Consider the following 12,149-nt stretch of genomic DNA (forward strand, 5'->3'; position numbering starts at 1 on the left):
TCGGCCATGCCAAACTGAGGTTGCAGGTTCTTTGAGTTCTAACCATTCCTAGCCCCATCTCTCTCCAACCTTCCTTTCCTCTACCTCACCTAGTATGAGGGGCAGATCACCAAGGCCTGAAGTTGTCTGACGGGGGAATGAAATGGAGGCAATAGAAGTCCCACCCAGTATCTTTTTAACATTAGTAAAAGTGCAAACCAGAAATAACCCAAACATCAAAAGATTTGTTGAATAAATTATAGTACATCCATATAAGTAACTATCATTTGGTTTTATAAATCATGATCCAATTCTATCTACATTTATTGACATGGAAAGATATTCTTGATTTATTGCTAAGCAACAAATATTAGTTACAGAATATTATGTTTCTGTCTATTCATATATACTGTTGTTTAAAAAATAGTGTGGAGTAATAGATATCAAAACATAATCATTCCAGGTCAAGGATTGGCTAACTACTACCTGCAGGCTAAATCTAGCCTGCTGCCTATTTTTTGTAAAAAGAGTTTATTGAATCACATGTGCAAGTGGCTGCTTTCCTGCTGTAATACCAAAGTTCAGTACAAAGTTGAAACAGAGACAGTATGGCATACAAAGCCCACTATATTTACCATCTGGTGCTTTGCAGAAAAAGTTTGTTGACTTTTATTTTAGATGATAGAATCATGGGTGATTTTAATTTTTTTAAATGTTTGTCTGACTTTATTTTCTATATCAAGCATAAATTTATTGTATAAAATATGTATCTGTTAGTAAACTGTTGAAACCTGATTAGAAAAGACTTCTTATATTGATAACATTAAGTGAAGAGTAAACTTCATAAGTGAAATCAAAATTTGATTATAGCTTCCAAAGTTCTACTTCAAAATAAGATCTCTGATGTGGTTAGAATATTATTTTAATTGTTTTTAAAGTTAAGACCTATCAATGGACATGACTCTTCTATTTACCAACAGGATTAGTTTCTGAAAACTGCTTTCAGACTCCTGGCATGTTCTTTTCATCTTCTGTGATAGAGTATTAGTGCTCTGAGGCTGTATTTGAGTGAAATAGAGCTAATAAGCTGGGTTTATTTGAGTAAAATTTTTGGAGTAAAAAATAAGAGTGACACATAAATATTGAAAATGGACTTCCTTCACCTGGTTTATCAACTAGATATGAAAACAGTTCCAAAAAGAGAGCTTTTCAAAATGTTTAGCGCTTTGGAAAATAAGTGAGTCAGAGTGGGACCTCCCAAGAAGGCTACTTTGAAGAACTAAATTCACTTGGATGAATAAATTATGGATATTTGTTACAAAGGGCAATTCTGATGTAGCTTAGCAAATTTTGCTTCAAAATCCTGTCGGATGAAACCTTAGAAAAGGTGTTTGAGTAATCAGGAAATAATTAAGACTCTCAGAAGACCTGCTGATTTTCATTAGGTGAGGGAATACTTGAAAATGGAATTCATATTAACCAGAAGTTCCAGGTGACATGCATCTTTATTAAAAGAAACAGAAGTAAACAGTACATTAATTAAATTTTCAAATACACACAATAAGAAGGCTTTAAAAATGCCAGTAAGGGAAGAGAAATAATATAATGGACTTTGATAAAAATATCAAACAATTAAAATGAGAAATAATAAAATTAGGCTTTGATGCTTGTAAGTTTACAGATCCAGAAAGAATGCCACAATTTAAATAAATTATTGCATCAGAGACTTTCCTGATTTTAGGATCAGTCTTATTGACTATCTAGTATCAATCCAGTAGCAGAATTACCTGCATATGATGGAGCCATTTACACATTTCCAAAGTCAAAATGCATTCCCAATATTCTCAAAGATTAAGACTCTGACCTATCCAGGGCATAAAAACCAAAACATAATTTATCTACATGTTAAATCATGTAAATCTTAATCACTCCACACCTCTTAATATTTTTTAAAAGGAAACCGGCTACCCTTAGTATCTACTTTAACAGTTTTAAAATATTCTCTGCCTTCTGACTCAGTCCATCTTTATAATAGTATCTCCCATTAAACCTGTTGCCATCTTCTATCCTCACCTACCAGGTATTCACCAGCAAACCCCAAGCTTTCTAACACCTAAGCCTTTCCTCACGTGTCCACTTCTAGCTATTCACTTCCTACTCCTTTTCACCCTATTCTATACTTATCTAAATCTGATCTTCAAAACCCATCTTCATAACCTAGACAGAATGCTACGTCCTTTATGAAAAATGTCTTTCTTCCTAACCAAAAGTAATTACTTCCAATTCTATGCCCTCGTGCCTCTTGCCAGTTTCTGTAATAAATCAGAGATCTCTGAATGACTATCCATTTCCTCTGCTAAACTATTACTTTCTTAAAGTCTACACATACTTTATTTATTATCCTCTTCGGTGTCTAGCACATTGTCATCAATTAGCATATTATTAATATGCATTTGTTAATGAGTGAATGACCTCTTTTGAAAAGGAGATGTAAAAAGGAAATCTGTGTATTTTTTCTTAAAGAAATAGGGATATAGAGAAAAAGATACAATTCTGTCCATCTCAATGTAACCTGAATCAGATGATTGTTGAATAGTGTAGGTATTTTCATTTAAGGCAAATATGCTTTAAAACTAAACTATAATAGTAAAACAAAGCAACAACTTTTTCACATCTCCAGGTGACTAATGTATGCCTTTTATAATGTTAATGCCATATGAAGTCCTCTCTTTGTGCAGGGAGATTAATACATTACATGGTGAATATCTAGAGAAAATATCATGCTCACTTATGCTACTTACTAATCTGTGGGACATTATTTAATATTGATGAGCCTCAGTTTCCACATTTTTAAGGTAAGAATAATCGTTGTCAGCCTTATCTTTTTCACAAGTTTTTTGAAACTTTTTCACAAGTCATAAGTTGTAAGAGATAAAAAGATAATGTAAGTGATAGCACTTTGTAAATTATAAAATTCTATATAAGAGTATAAGAGAGAGATCAACATAAGGATATTAAAATAGTGATATGAGTAAAAGACTGAGTGAGTAAATATCTAAAACATGTCAGATTCTTCAGATCGAATTTATATAAAATATGAAATGCTTGAAGCCAGGAAGGATTTTGCTGTGCAATAACTTAAGATTCCATCACAAAAAACTGAGCAATTCCATAGGGGCAAATCTTAAGATTACTGAATTATTTTGCTGCTTTGTGATTTCTATAAAATTGCAGATTCAGTCTGAGGGATCCTTATAGATAAGAGAGTACCAGGCCTGAAATAATCTTCAATCTAATTTACTTACTACTACCATTTAGGAAGAATGATTTTACTTCTTTCTCTCATACTATTGAGGTCAGTTTAGTAAAAGTCTGAGATCTTTTCCATCATACTTTGTGGCATCCTGAAGTTTTAAAAAACTTGCTGAAAAGGAATATAGATTGTGAAAACCAAGGATTAAAAGGGATCTGAATATTCCTTTATTCCAAACACCACCCAGACCTGGAATTCATCTATAGTATCCCTGCTATGTTCAGTCTTGACATGGATGGATCCAGCTTGGAAAAAGGGATGGAAATCAACTGCTGATCCCTGAAATTAAGTAAAAATATGATCTCCCCTCACTTTTGATGTGTGTGAAAGCGTTGGTTTGCCCCACATAGAGAAGAGACACACAGAACCTCACTGCTGTTTCCCTCGTCATTCCTTCCCTCTTGGTCATCCAGGTCCATGGTACATGGTTCCAAATTAGCTAGGGCAATTAACAAACAAATTTTCAGTTTTAATTCCCTTTCTCTCTTTTTTTTTCTTCTTTTAATTAATTAATTTATTATTTTTGGCTGCATTGGGTCTTCATTACTGCACGTGGGCTTTCTCTAGTTGTGGTGAGCAGGGGCTACTCTTCGGTGCGGTGCGCGGGCTTCTCATTGCGGTGGCTTCTCTTGTCGCAGAGCATGGGCTCTAGGCGCGCCGGCTTCAGTAGTTGTGGCATGTGGGCTCGGTAGTTGTGGCTCATGGGCTCTAGAACTCAGGCTCAGTAGCTGTGGCACACGGGCTTAGTTGCTCTGCGGCATGTGGGATCTTCCCAGACCAGTGAGTGAACCTGTGTACCCTGCACTGGCAGGCAGATTCTTCACCACTTTGCCACCAGGGAAGTACCCCTTTCTGTCTTTTTTTTTTTTTTTTTTTTTTTTTTTGCGGTACGCGGGCCTCTCACTGTTGTGGCCTCTCCTGTTGCAGAGCACAGGCTCCGGACGCGCAGGCTCAGCGGCCATGGCTCACGGGCCCAGCCGCTCCGCGGCATGTGGGATCTTCCCGGACCGGGGCACGAACCCGTGTCCCCTGCATCGGCAGGCGGACTCTCAACCACTGTGCCACCAGGGAAGCTCCCCCTTTCTGTCTTAATGAGAGTTTATCAGCATACCTACAGACATTTTCTAAGAGCAAGGCTCTACTAGGATTAAACTTGTGATGGATTTTGCAGTTGCCCTAGAAGTTCCAGCTTCTTTCCCAAAGGAGCCACTGAACAGAGCCTGTCTTGAATAGCAGGTGAACCGTGAAGTGTTAGATTCTGTTAAAGTCACCGTGACCCCTCTTAGAGCCTGCACATGGGCCTCAAGGATTATAAACATTTAGTAGCTACATGATCAAAATGCCAAGATGTCTGTAAATGATTTGGCTAATCCTCATATTGTGCTTGTGGTTAATGTCATTATTTAAAACTTATGATTCAGACTGGCAGTAATTAATAAGTATAATGAATGGAATCTTTAAATCTTGTATTTTGGATAAATCGTATTGCCATTCAAAGAGCAGCAAAAACTTAACTAATCATAACCAAAATTAACCATGTTTCTTCCCTCGCCTCTGCCCTACACCTGAAGGTTAAAATTTAACCTGGTGTAAAATTGAATTTTAACTTTATGTTCATGTCATAATTAAAATATGAGTAGTCAAATGAAACCTACCATTACATGTCTTATTTCATGTTACCATCATATCATTTAATCAGATTGGAAGGTAGCTGGTTTCCCTATCTATTAAAGGCACATAATTTACAACTCAGGGATATCAGACAGAAAGTTACCTGCTGCAAGTGGGAGAACAAAGTCATTTTTCGTGAGTCATCATGATCTTGGGGTGACCTGATACAGAAACCGATGCCATGGAGTTCTTTTTCAATCAAGCTCAATGAACTAAAATCTGCGCTGGAAAAAAATGCTACACATAGAAAACAAACTCATGGTTACCAAAGGGGAAAGGGGGGTCAGGGAGAGATATATTAGGAGGTTGGGATTAACATATACACACTACTACATATAAAATAGATAACCAACAAGGACCTACTGTAGAGCACAGGGAACTCTACTCAATATTCAGTAATAACCTATATGGGAAAAGAATCTGAAAAAGAATGGATACATGTATATGTATAACTGAATCACTTTGCTATACACCTGAAACTAACACAACACTGTATTGATAAATCAACTATACTCCAATATAAAATAAAAATTAAAAAAAACACTACACCTAGAAATCAGATTTCTATTTTTAATTCCTTTACATCGATTTGTCTGTGTCTGTATGGTATATGAGGCCTTAACATTCTCTCTCTGTGTCTCTCTTAGAAGATAAAGGGAAGTTGAAAGTCAGCAGTTCCAGTCAGGCATCAAGCTCTGAAGGTGGCTCATTTCTCCTCAAACCTGGTACAACACCCCTGCCACCCGGAGCAGCCACTTCTCCCTCCAAGAGCACAAATGGAGCTCCTGGTACTGTTTCTGAATCAGAAGAAGAAAAAGCCAAAAAATTACTTTATTGTTCACTATGCAAAGTGGCTGTGAACTCCCTGTCACAGCTAGAGGCACACAACACAGGTTAGCATCTATCGTTTAAATTTAAATAATGTTTATAACAAGATTCACCTTTTCTCATCAGAATACCTTATCTTTTGTTGTTCAAACATTAGGTTTCTTCAGTCTTCTCTACTTTTTTGATTCAAAGGAGTGATTTTAAGAAATGTATGATATAACAACTTTAGAAACAGCAAGGCAAAAGTAGGTTGGGGATAAAACTTGTTCTGTTCTTTATTTTCTCAAAAGCATCTAGTACTTCCCAAAACTCATTATGATGAAGTGACAGAAATGAAGACAAATATCTATGCACAATGTTCACTGCAACACACTTCTAAGAGAAAAAAATGGAAACAACCTCATATTTCCTCAGTAGGGAAATGTTGAGCAAATTATAGTCTCAATATGATAGAATATATTACTCAGCCATTAAAGTGTAATTATAAGAAAATATGTATATGATTTGATATGTGAAATTTTTGGGATATTTAATTAGCGTGATCCCAATTTTGAAAATACACTTTTCAGTATACCAAAAAAAGAAGCTAAAAGGATAACAGTGGTTATCTCTGGGTGGTGAAAACAGAGGTAATGTTTGTTTTCTTATGCTTCTCTATATTTTCTTTATTATATACTCATGGATTCCCATTTTTTTACAGTGAAAATGTGTTAAATCTATAATCAGCATTAAAACCATCATTAAAAAAGTCTTGGGAAGTTCAGCCTGAAGATAAACTTTTCAAGAGCTTCATATAGTTCGTAAATAGCTATTTAATATGTGTTTCTTTCTGTCTTAGGATCTAAACACAAGACCATGGTTGAAGCTCGTAATGGGGCTGGTCCAATTAAGTCCTATCCTAGACCTGGATCAAGATTAAAGATGCAGAATGGCAGTAAGGGGTCAGGACTACAGAACAAGACATTTCATTGTGAAATCTGTGATGTTCACGTGAATTCAGAAATTCAGCTCAAACAGGTAATGTATCCTGAACTAGTAGTCAGTGTCGCTTGGGGTCACCCTTTGACTGTGTATCTCCTAATCTATATAATGGTTCTCACTTTGCTCACAGTTAAATTTCCTAACTTTATAGGATGCCTGTGGTATACAACATACAGGTGCTATGTGGAAGAAAAAGTACCAAATATCTGTGCACCTACTATTACTATATGTCAGACTCTAGGCTTGGTGTTAGAGACCAATGAGCACAGCAGTCACCTGGAGCTTACAGTCGAGCAGGAACTTCTAAGATAGTAAATGTTCAGCCTGTCTTCCAAGGACCCAAAATCTGCTTAGGGAGACAGATTCATCAGTCACGGTGATAATACCAGGCAAAGTCAGAGGAGTTCTATAGAGAAAGGAAAGGGAGAGAGGTGTTACAATAGAGTGGGGAGCAAGTCTTAACTTAGAGGGTGTGGTGCTCTTACCCACACCACCATGGAACCATGGACCTAGAACTGGGAATGGAGGAACCAACTACCTCTGTCTAGGAAATGTATTTTACATGGCATAAAACTCACATGTGGATTCAGCTAATGCATCAAACTTCTTTCAGCACATTTCTAGCAGAAGGCATAAGGATCGAGTTGCAGGGAAACCACTGAAGCCGAAGTACAGCCCTTACAATAAACTCCAGCGGAGCCCAAGCATTTTAGCAGTAAGTTCACTTCGCCTACTTGTCTATTTTGTGGGGCAGCCTTGCTGGCTGGGGCAGGCACTGTGGGTAAGGAGGGCCTAGGGTCTAACTGGTCCTGAAAGGGTTTTGAACTTAGATAGCCCTCATAGAGAGAAGCTTTAGAATGAACTTAGTCCCTGCGGGAGGACACCTTGAAGAAAGTTTCCTTAGAAAAAAAGAAACTGAACCTCTTTAAGGGCTAATACCTTACTCTTCACCAGGACCTTTTCAAGAGATTCCCTTCTTCAGCATATACAGAAAAGTAAAGGCTCAGGAACAAGGGCAATGATGCCTGAGGAATCTTGGAACATGTTAAACCTGGGGAAAGGGATTGCTTTCCAAACACAAAATCCATCTATTTAATATCCTCCTCCTTTCTGGGGTGTTCCCCGCACCTCTTTCTCTCTCTTTCTCCAATAAGTACAGTGGCTGTGTGTATTCCTCTCTCTTTCCCTGTCTAGTAGGCATGTTGATAGTCAGCCTGTCTTACCTGCTCTCAAAATGTGCTATTTTCAGTTTCTTGGTAAAAACATTAAGGGCCTCCACCAATAGATGTCATATAAATACCCAGATGGATGGATTTCCTAGTCTCCCTGGGACTCAGCCCAGCGTGGTGTTCTGCTGAGGTTGAAAGCTGGGATTGGCCAGCTGAAGGCGATACTGACATTACCTCCAGTTTTTCCAAAGCTCAGTCGATGCTGCATGCAGGCATTTTACGCATTAAGCAAATCCAGCTTGCAAAACTCCTGATTGCAAAAGAGAGGGATTAAGGATTGATTTCTTACTTCACAGGAAGATTCCACCTTGGGATTCCTTTTAAATAGAGAAAGTTTCTAGCCCATTTACAATCATTGCCAATGACAAATTTGAGTCAGCTGCAGTTTTTCAAGTAATACTTTTTAAGTGGCCAGAGAGGTGTAAACTGACTTTGTTTTCATGACTGTTCATGGGTCCCCAAGGTCCCAAACTCCAGTTACCTAACCCAGTGCGGCTTTTTAAGAGGTGAAGTAAAGGGTAATGCATATTCTCCAAAAAGCCTCTTTGTGTTTTAAAACAAGTCATTAGTTTGAATTGAGCTCCATAATCTAAGCAGGAAACCTGGGTGTGTTTGTTTTTTCCTTGTGAGCAGCAGCATAAAATACTTTCAGTATCTATTCAGAGAGGCTTTCCTCTGTCCTAGTGCCCAGGGGCAAGGACCACCAGAAAAGAGTTGAAATGGAAACAAATCAAAGAAAAGGTATGCCAAGAACCTTTGAAACCAGCGTGAAAATAATCATGTCTTGACTTCTGAGAGTTAAGATTTTTACATTTTGACTTCTGAATGTCGCTCTTTTACTTATGAAAATATCTGTGCTGCTGTTATTCAAAACAATCTCCCCACCCCACTCCTGGTTTTCTCCCTCTATTAGGCAAAACTTGCATTCCAGAAGGATATGATGAAGCCTTTGGCCCCGGCCTTCCTGTCCTCGCCCCTGGCAGCGGCGGCGGCAGTGTCCTCCGCGCTGTCACTGCCACCCCGGCCGTCGGCCTCGCTCTTCCAGGCTCCAGCCATCCCTCCTGCTCTGCTGAGGCCCGGCCACGGCCCCATCCGCGCCACTCCCGCCTCCATCCTCTTCGCCCCGTACTAATGTCTGCAAGCCCCCAGACGGTTGAGGCCAGTAGGAAAGTAGAGCAGGAAAGCCAAAAGGATTCAGCAGTTTGAGCATTTGGTGTTGCAGTGACCCTCCCAACTGCAAAATGCAGGGTACCACCTGAGCCCCAACTCCAAAGAGTAAGTCGCTAGATTCAAGAGTGTTTTTTGGGGCCGCTCCTATAATTTCAGAATCTGAGCAAGCAGAAGCTTTATCTCCCTAGTCCCTCCCCCTGCCCTACCCCATACAATTTGTGTATCTGAGATATTTAGTTTCTTGCAAATGTATTGGTCAGAAATATATATATATATATACATATATATATATACATATATATATATACACATATATATCATTTTCTGACTATTTTTCTGTGGGTGTGATCTGGCTTAGAAACAATATGGAATATCTTCCTGACAGACTTGAAAACTAGGGTCTTCCTCACACGTCTGTAAATAATCCTGGAATCCAACTGAGCACATTCTAGTGTGGAACAAAAATAGATGAACACAAGTGCTTACTTGTGGATACCATCTTACCAACGGATCACAGCGTTTTCTTTTTGGTGTACTATTGTTGACAGGGATTGTGTACTGTTTTAGACCCAAGTACTGTTGTATCCTGTGTAGTACTAGATCTGTATCTCTTGTCTGAATTAAACATTTTTAGTTGCTGTGTAAATGTTAGGAAGCAAAGTAGCTTTGAATTTTCTCTTTAAGAGAGCAAAAGATAACGTATTTTCTTTATTTTACATTTTATTTGGTGATATTTAAACGAAATAGAAAGCCATATAACATAGCTCTAATTACTACCTGTCTGCTATTTTTGTTTAACTTATTTTGTAGCTTCCTCACCAGTTTGAGTTGCTAAGCAAATGTATAAAACAGAAAAAGAGCTTCCTAAATTGCACATTTTTGCACCTCTTGTGCGTTCAGCAAGAAGACAATGAATCCATGTATTTCTACATCATTATCTTCTTCATTTTTAACGTGTTTTCATTTGTAATGATGCTACATAATTTTGTGGCTCCCTAATGCAATAATGTACAGAAGATAAAAAAAATTTATAATTGAACAATCTGTCTTTCTGTTCACTGAATCTGTTGCAGGTCATGCTCCCATGCCCCCGTTTCTAAGCTGATATCAACAGGACTGGAATGTTTGTCATATCAGGGGCAAGAGGTATAAGACAGCAAAATAGAGTGAACTCTTTTAGAGCATCTATATCTGCAGTCTGTAAATGGTAAAATGTCTGTGTATTTTTTTAAATGTACCTTTTCAATAAAAGTACAAAAAATAAAAATCTGTTTGTATTTTCAAAGTTATTTTCTCTTGAGACACCTCCAATTTGAAATCATCTGAAGGCTTTTCAGTAGGTGCAAAGATTGCTTCTTACATATTTAGCATTTTCAGTTCTTATTTGCAGCATATTTATTTGTCATGTTTATTCATTACTGTTCACAGCATCTGCATGAAGCAAGACTTTACTGCTGTTTTCTCTGAATCTCTAAGAAGTTGAACCAAAGTTGTGAGTGTGGCCCAAAATCACAGTAGCGGTCTACCAAAACTTGTGACACAATTTTTAAACACTCTGTGAGTCTTCTAAATTCCTAACTCATCTTTTATTTGTGTCCAATGCAATAATGATCTCCTTTTAGAGGATTTGATTCCACTGCTCCTCTCTGACCTTCTCTAATCAGCCAACCCTTCTTTTCTTCCACTTCATTCTGTTTTTAAGTGTAAAGAGCAATATGTCACTGTTTTTTCTGGTTTTCTGCTTCATGGACTACTCTAATACATAGTGGCTTAAAATAAAACCATTTTATTATGTGACAATTTCAGGGGTCAGGAATTCCAGCAAGGCTTGGCTGGGCTGTTCTGTTCCCCAAGTCCTCGTTAGGAGATCCCTGGATCATATTCATCTGGTGGGTGGGCTGGTGTGGAAGCCAAAATAGCTTTGCTCATATGTCTGCCTGGATGGAGGGGCTGGGAGGCTGGATCCTACTGGAACAGTCTATCAGAGGGCCTTTGGGTGGTCTCCCTAGCTAAGTGGTCTCAGGTAGTTACATAGAAACTCAGGGTGCCCAGCGAGAGCATTTGAAGAGGTTCTGGGTGGAAGTGAAAAGGCTTCCTATAAAACTGTCTCGAAACTCCCAGCATGTCACGTATGCTGCATTCTATTGATAAAGCAAGTCACCAAGACCAGTCCAGATTCAAACGGAAGTTGATTAATCACTTTTCAATGTGAACAAGAGCAAAGAATGTATGGCCATCTTTAATGTACTGCTCTGTTATAGAATTTTAAGGGGAGTGTTAATAGCTTTGTAGCCATTATAGATTCCCCTTCTTTTTTAGGTTAAGAAGAATTGGGGTGGGAGTAGGACCTAAATTCTCATTTCTAAAAAATTAAGGCCAGTGGATGGCTGCACAGCTGTGATACATGGGAACAGACTTCCTCTATCAAAGAGTTAATCCGACTGTTTGAAAACTGTTGACCTCAATATTCTAAGCTTATAATTAGTTTTAGAGTCTATTAAGCTTCCAGTTTGACATTCAGAATTTGAGGGGTTTTTTAAATATGACTCTTTTGAACTCTGACCACTTGTTACATTAAACCTTGGTTGGACCTTCAGACATACTCTGAAGGAACTGTGTTTTAGTTTAACTCTTTGGAGAAGCTTTTTTTTTATAGACACCATTGACAATTATATTTTATTTCTCTTGTATCATTTTATATCTCATTAAATCTTTCTACAATCCTCAAAAAATTTAAAATATCAACATATAAATAGACCTAGGAATTTACTGATTATTATAGAGTTTAAGTTTTTAAAAATCACCTCAGGGAGGAAGTACAAAAGAATAACAATTAATTAAAATGCATGCCTCCAAAAGAAGCCATCAATAGCTTCAAGCAATGATTTATAAAACACTCTCAAACAGCTATATCTTATCCACCCTGATTCTGAGGTGGCAGAGTGGGTCTGAGGGGATGTATATATATTTGAACTAAT

At 37.9% G+C, this 12,149-nt stretch overlaps 1 protein-coding gene across 14 annotated transcripts in view; it reads left to right on the forward strand.

Annotated features, from left to right (window-relative positions):
* Positions 1 to 10,438, forward strand: part of ZNF385B (zinc finger protein 385B) — a 391,044-nt gene extending 380,606 nt beyond the window's left edge. For 11 of the 14 annotated variants that reach the window (XM_067741341.1, XM_067741346.1, XM_067741342.1 and 8 more), the window contains 5 exons: positions 5,611 to 5,856; positions 6,630 to 6,808; positions 7,386 to 7,487; positions 8,686 to 8,742; positions 8,915 to 10,438. In XM_067741341.1, the coding sequence (XP_067597442.1) occupies positions 5,611 to 5,856; positions 6,630 to 6,808; positions 7,386 to 7,487; positions 8,686 to 8,742; positions 8,915 to 9,133 (803 nt within the window). In that variant the 3' untranslated portion in view covers positions 9,134 to 10,438. The remainder of the gene's footprint in view (positions 1 to 5,610; positions 5,857 to 6,629; positions 6,809 to 7,385; positions 7,488 to 8,685; positions 8,743 to 8,914) is intronic. The other 3 variants (XM_067741343.1, XM_067741344.1, XM_067741347.1) reach the window with 2 other exon arrangements.
* The last annotated feature ends 1,711 nt before the right edge of the window (positions 10,439 to 12,149 follow it).

Source organism: Pseudorca crassidens, chromosome 6, assembly GCF_039906515.1.
Source record: "Pseudorca crassidens isolate mPseCra1 chromosome 6, mPseCra1.hap1, whole genome shotgun sequence".
NCBI lineage: Eukaryota > Metazoa > Chordata > Mammalia > Artiodactyla > Delphinidae > Pseudorca > Pseudorca crassidens.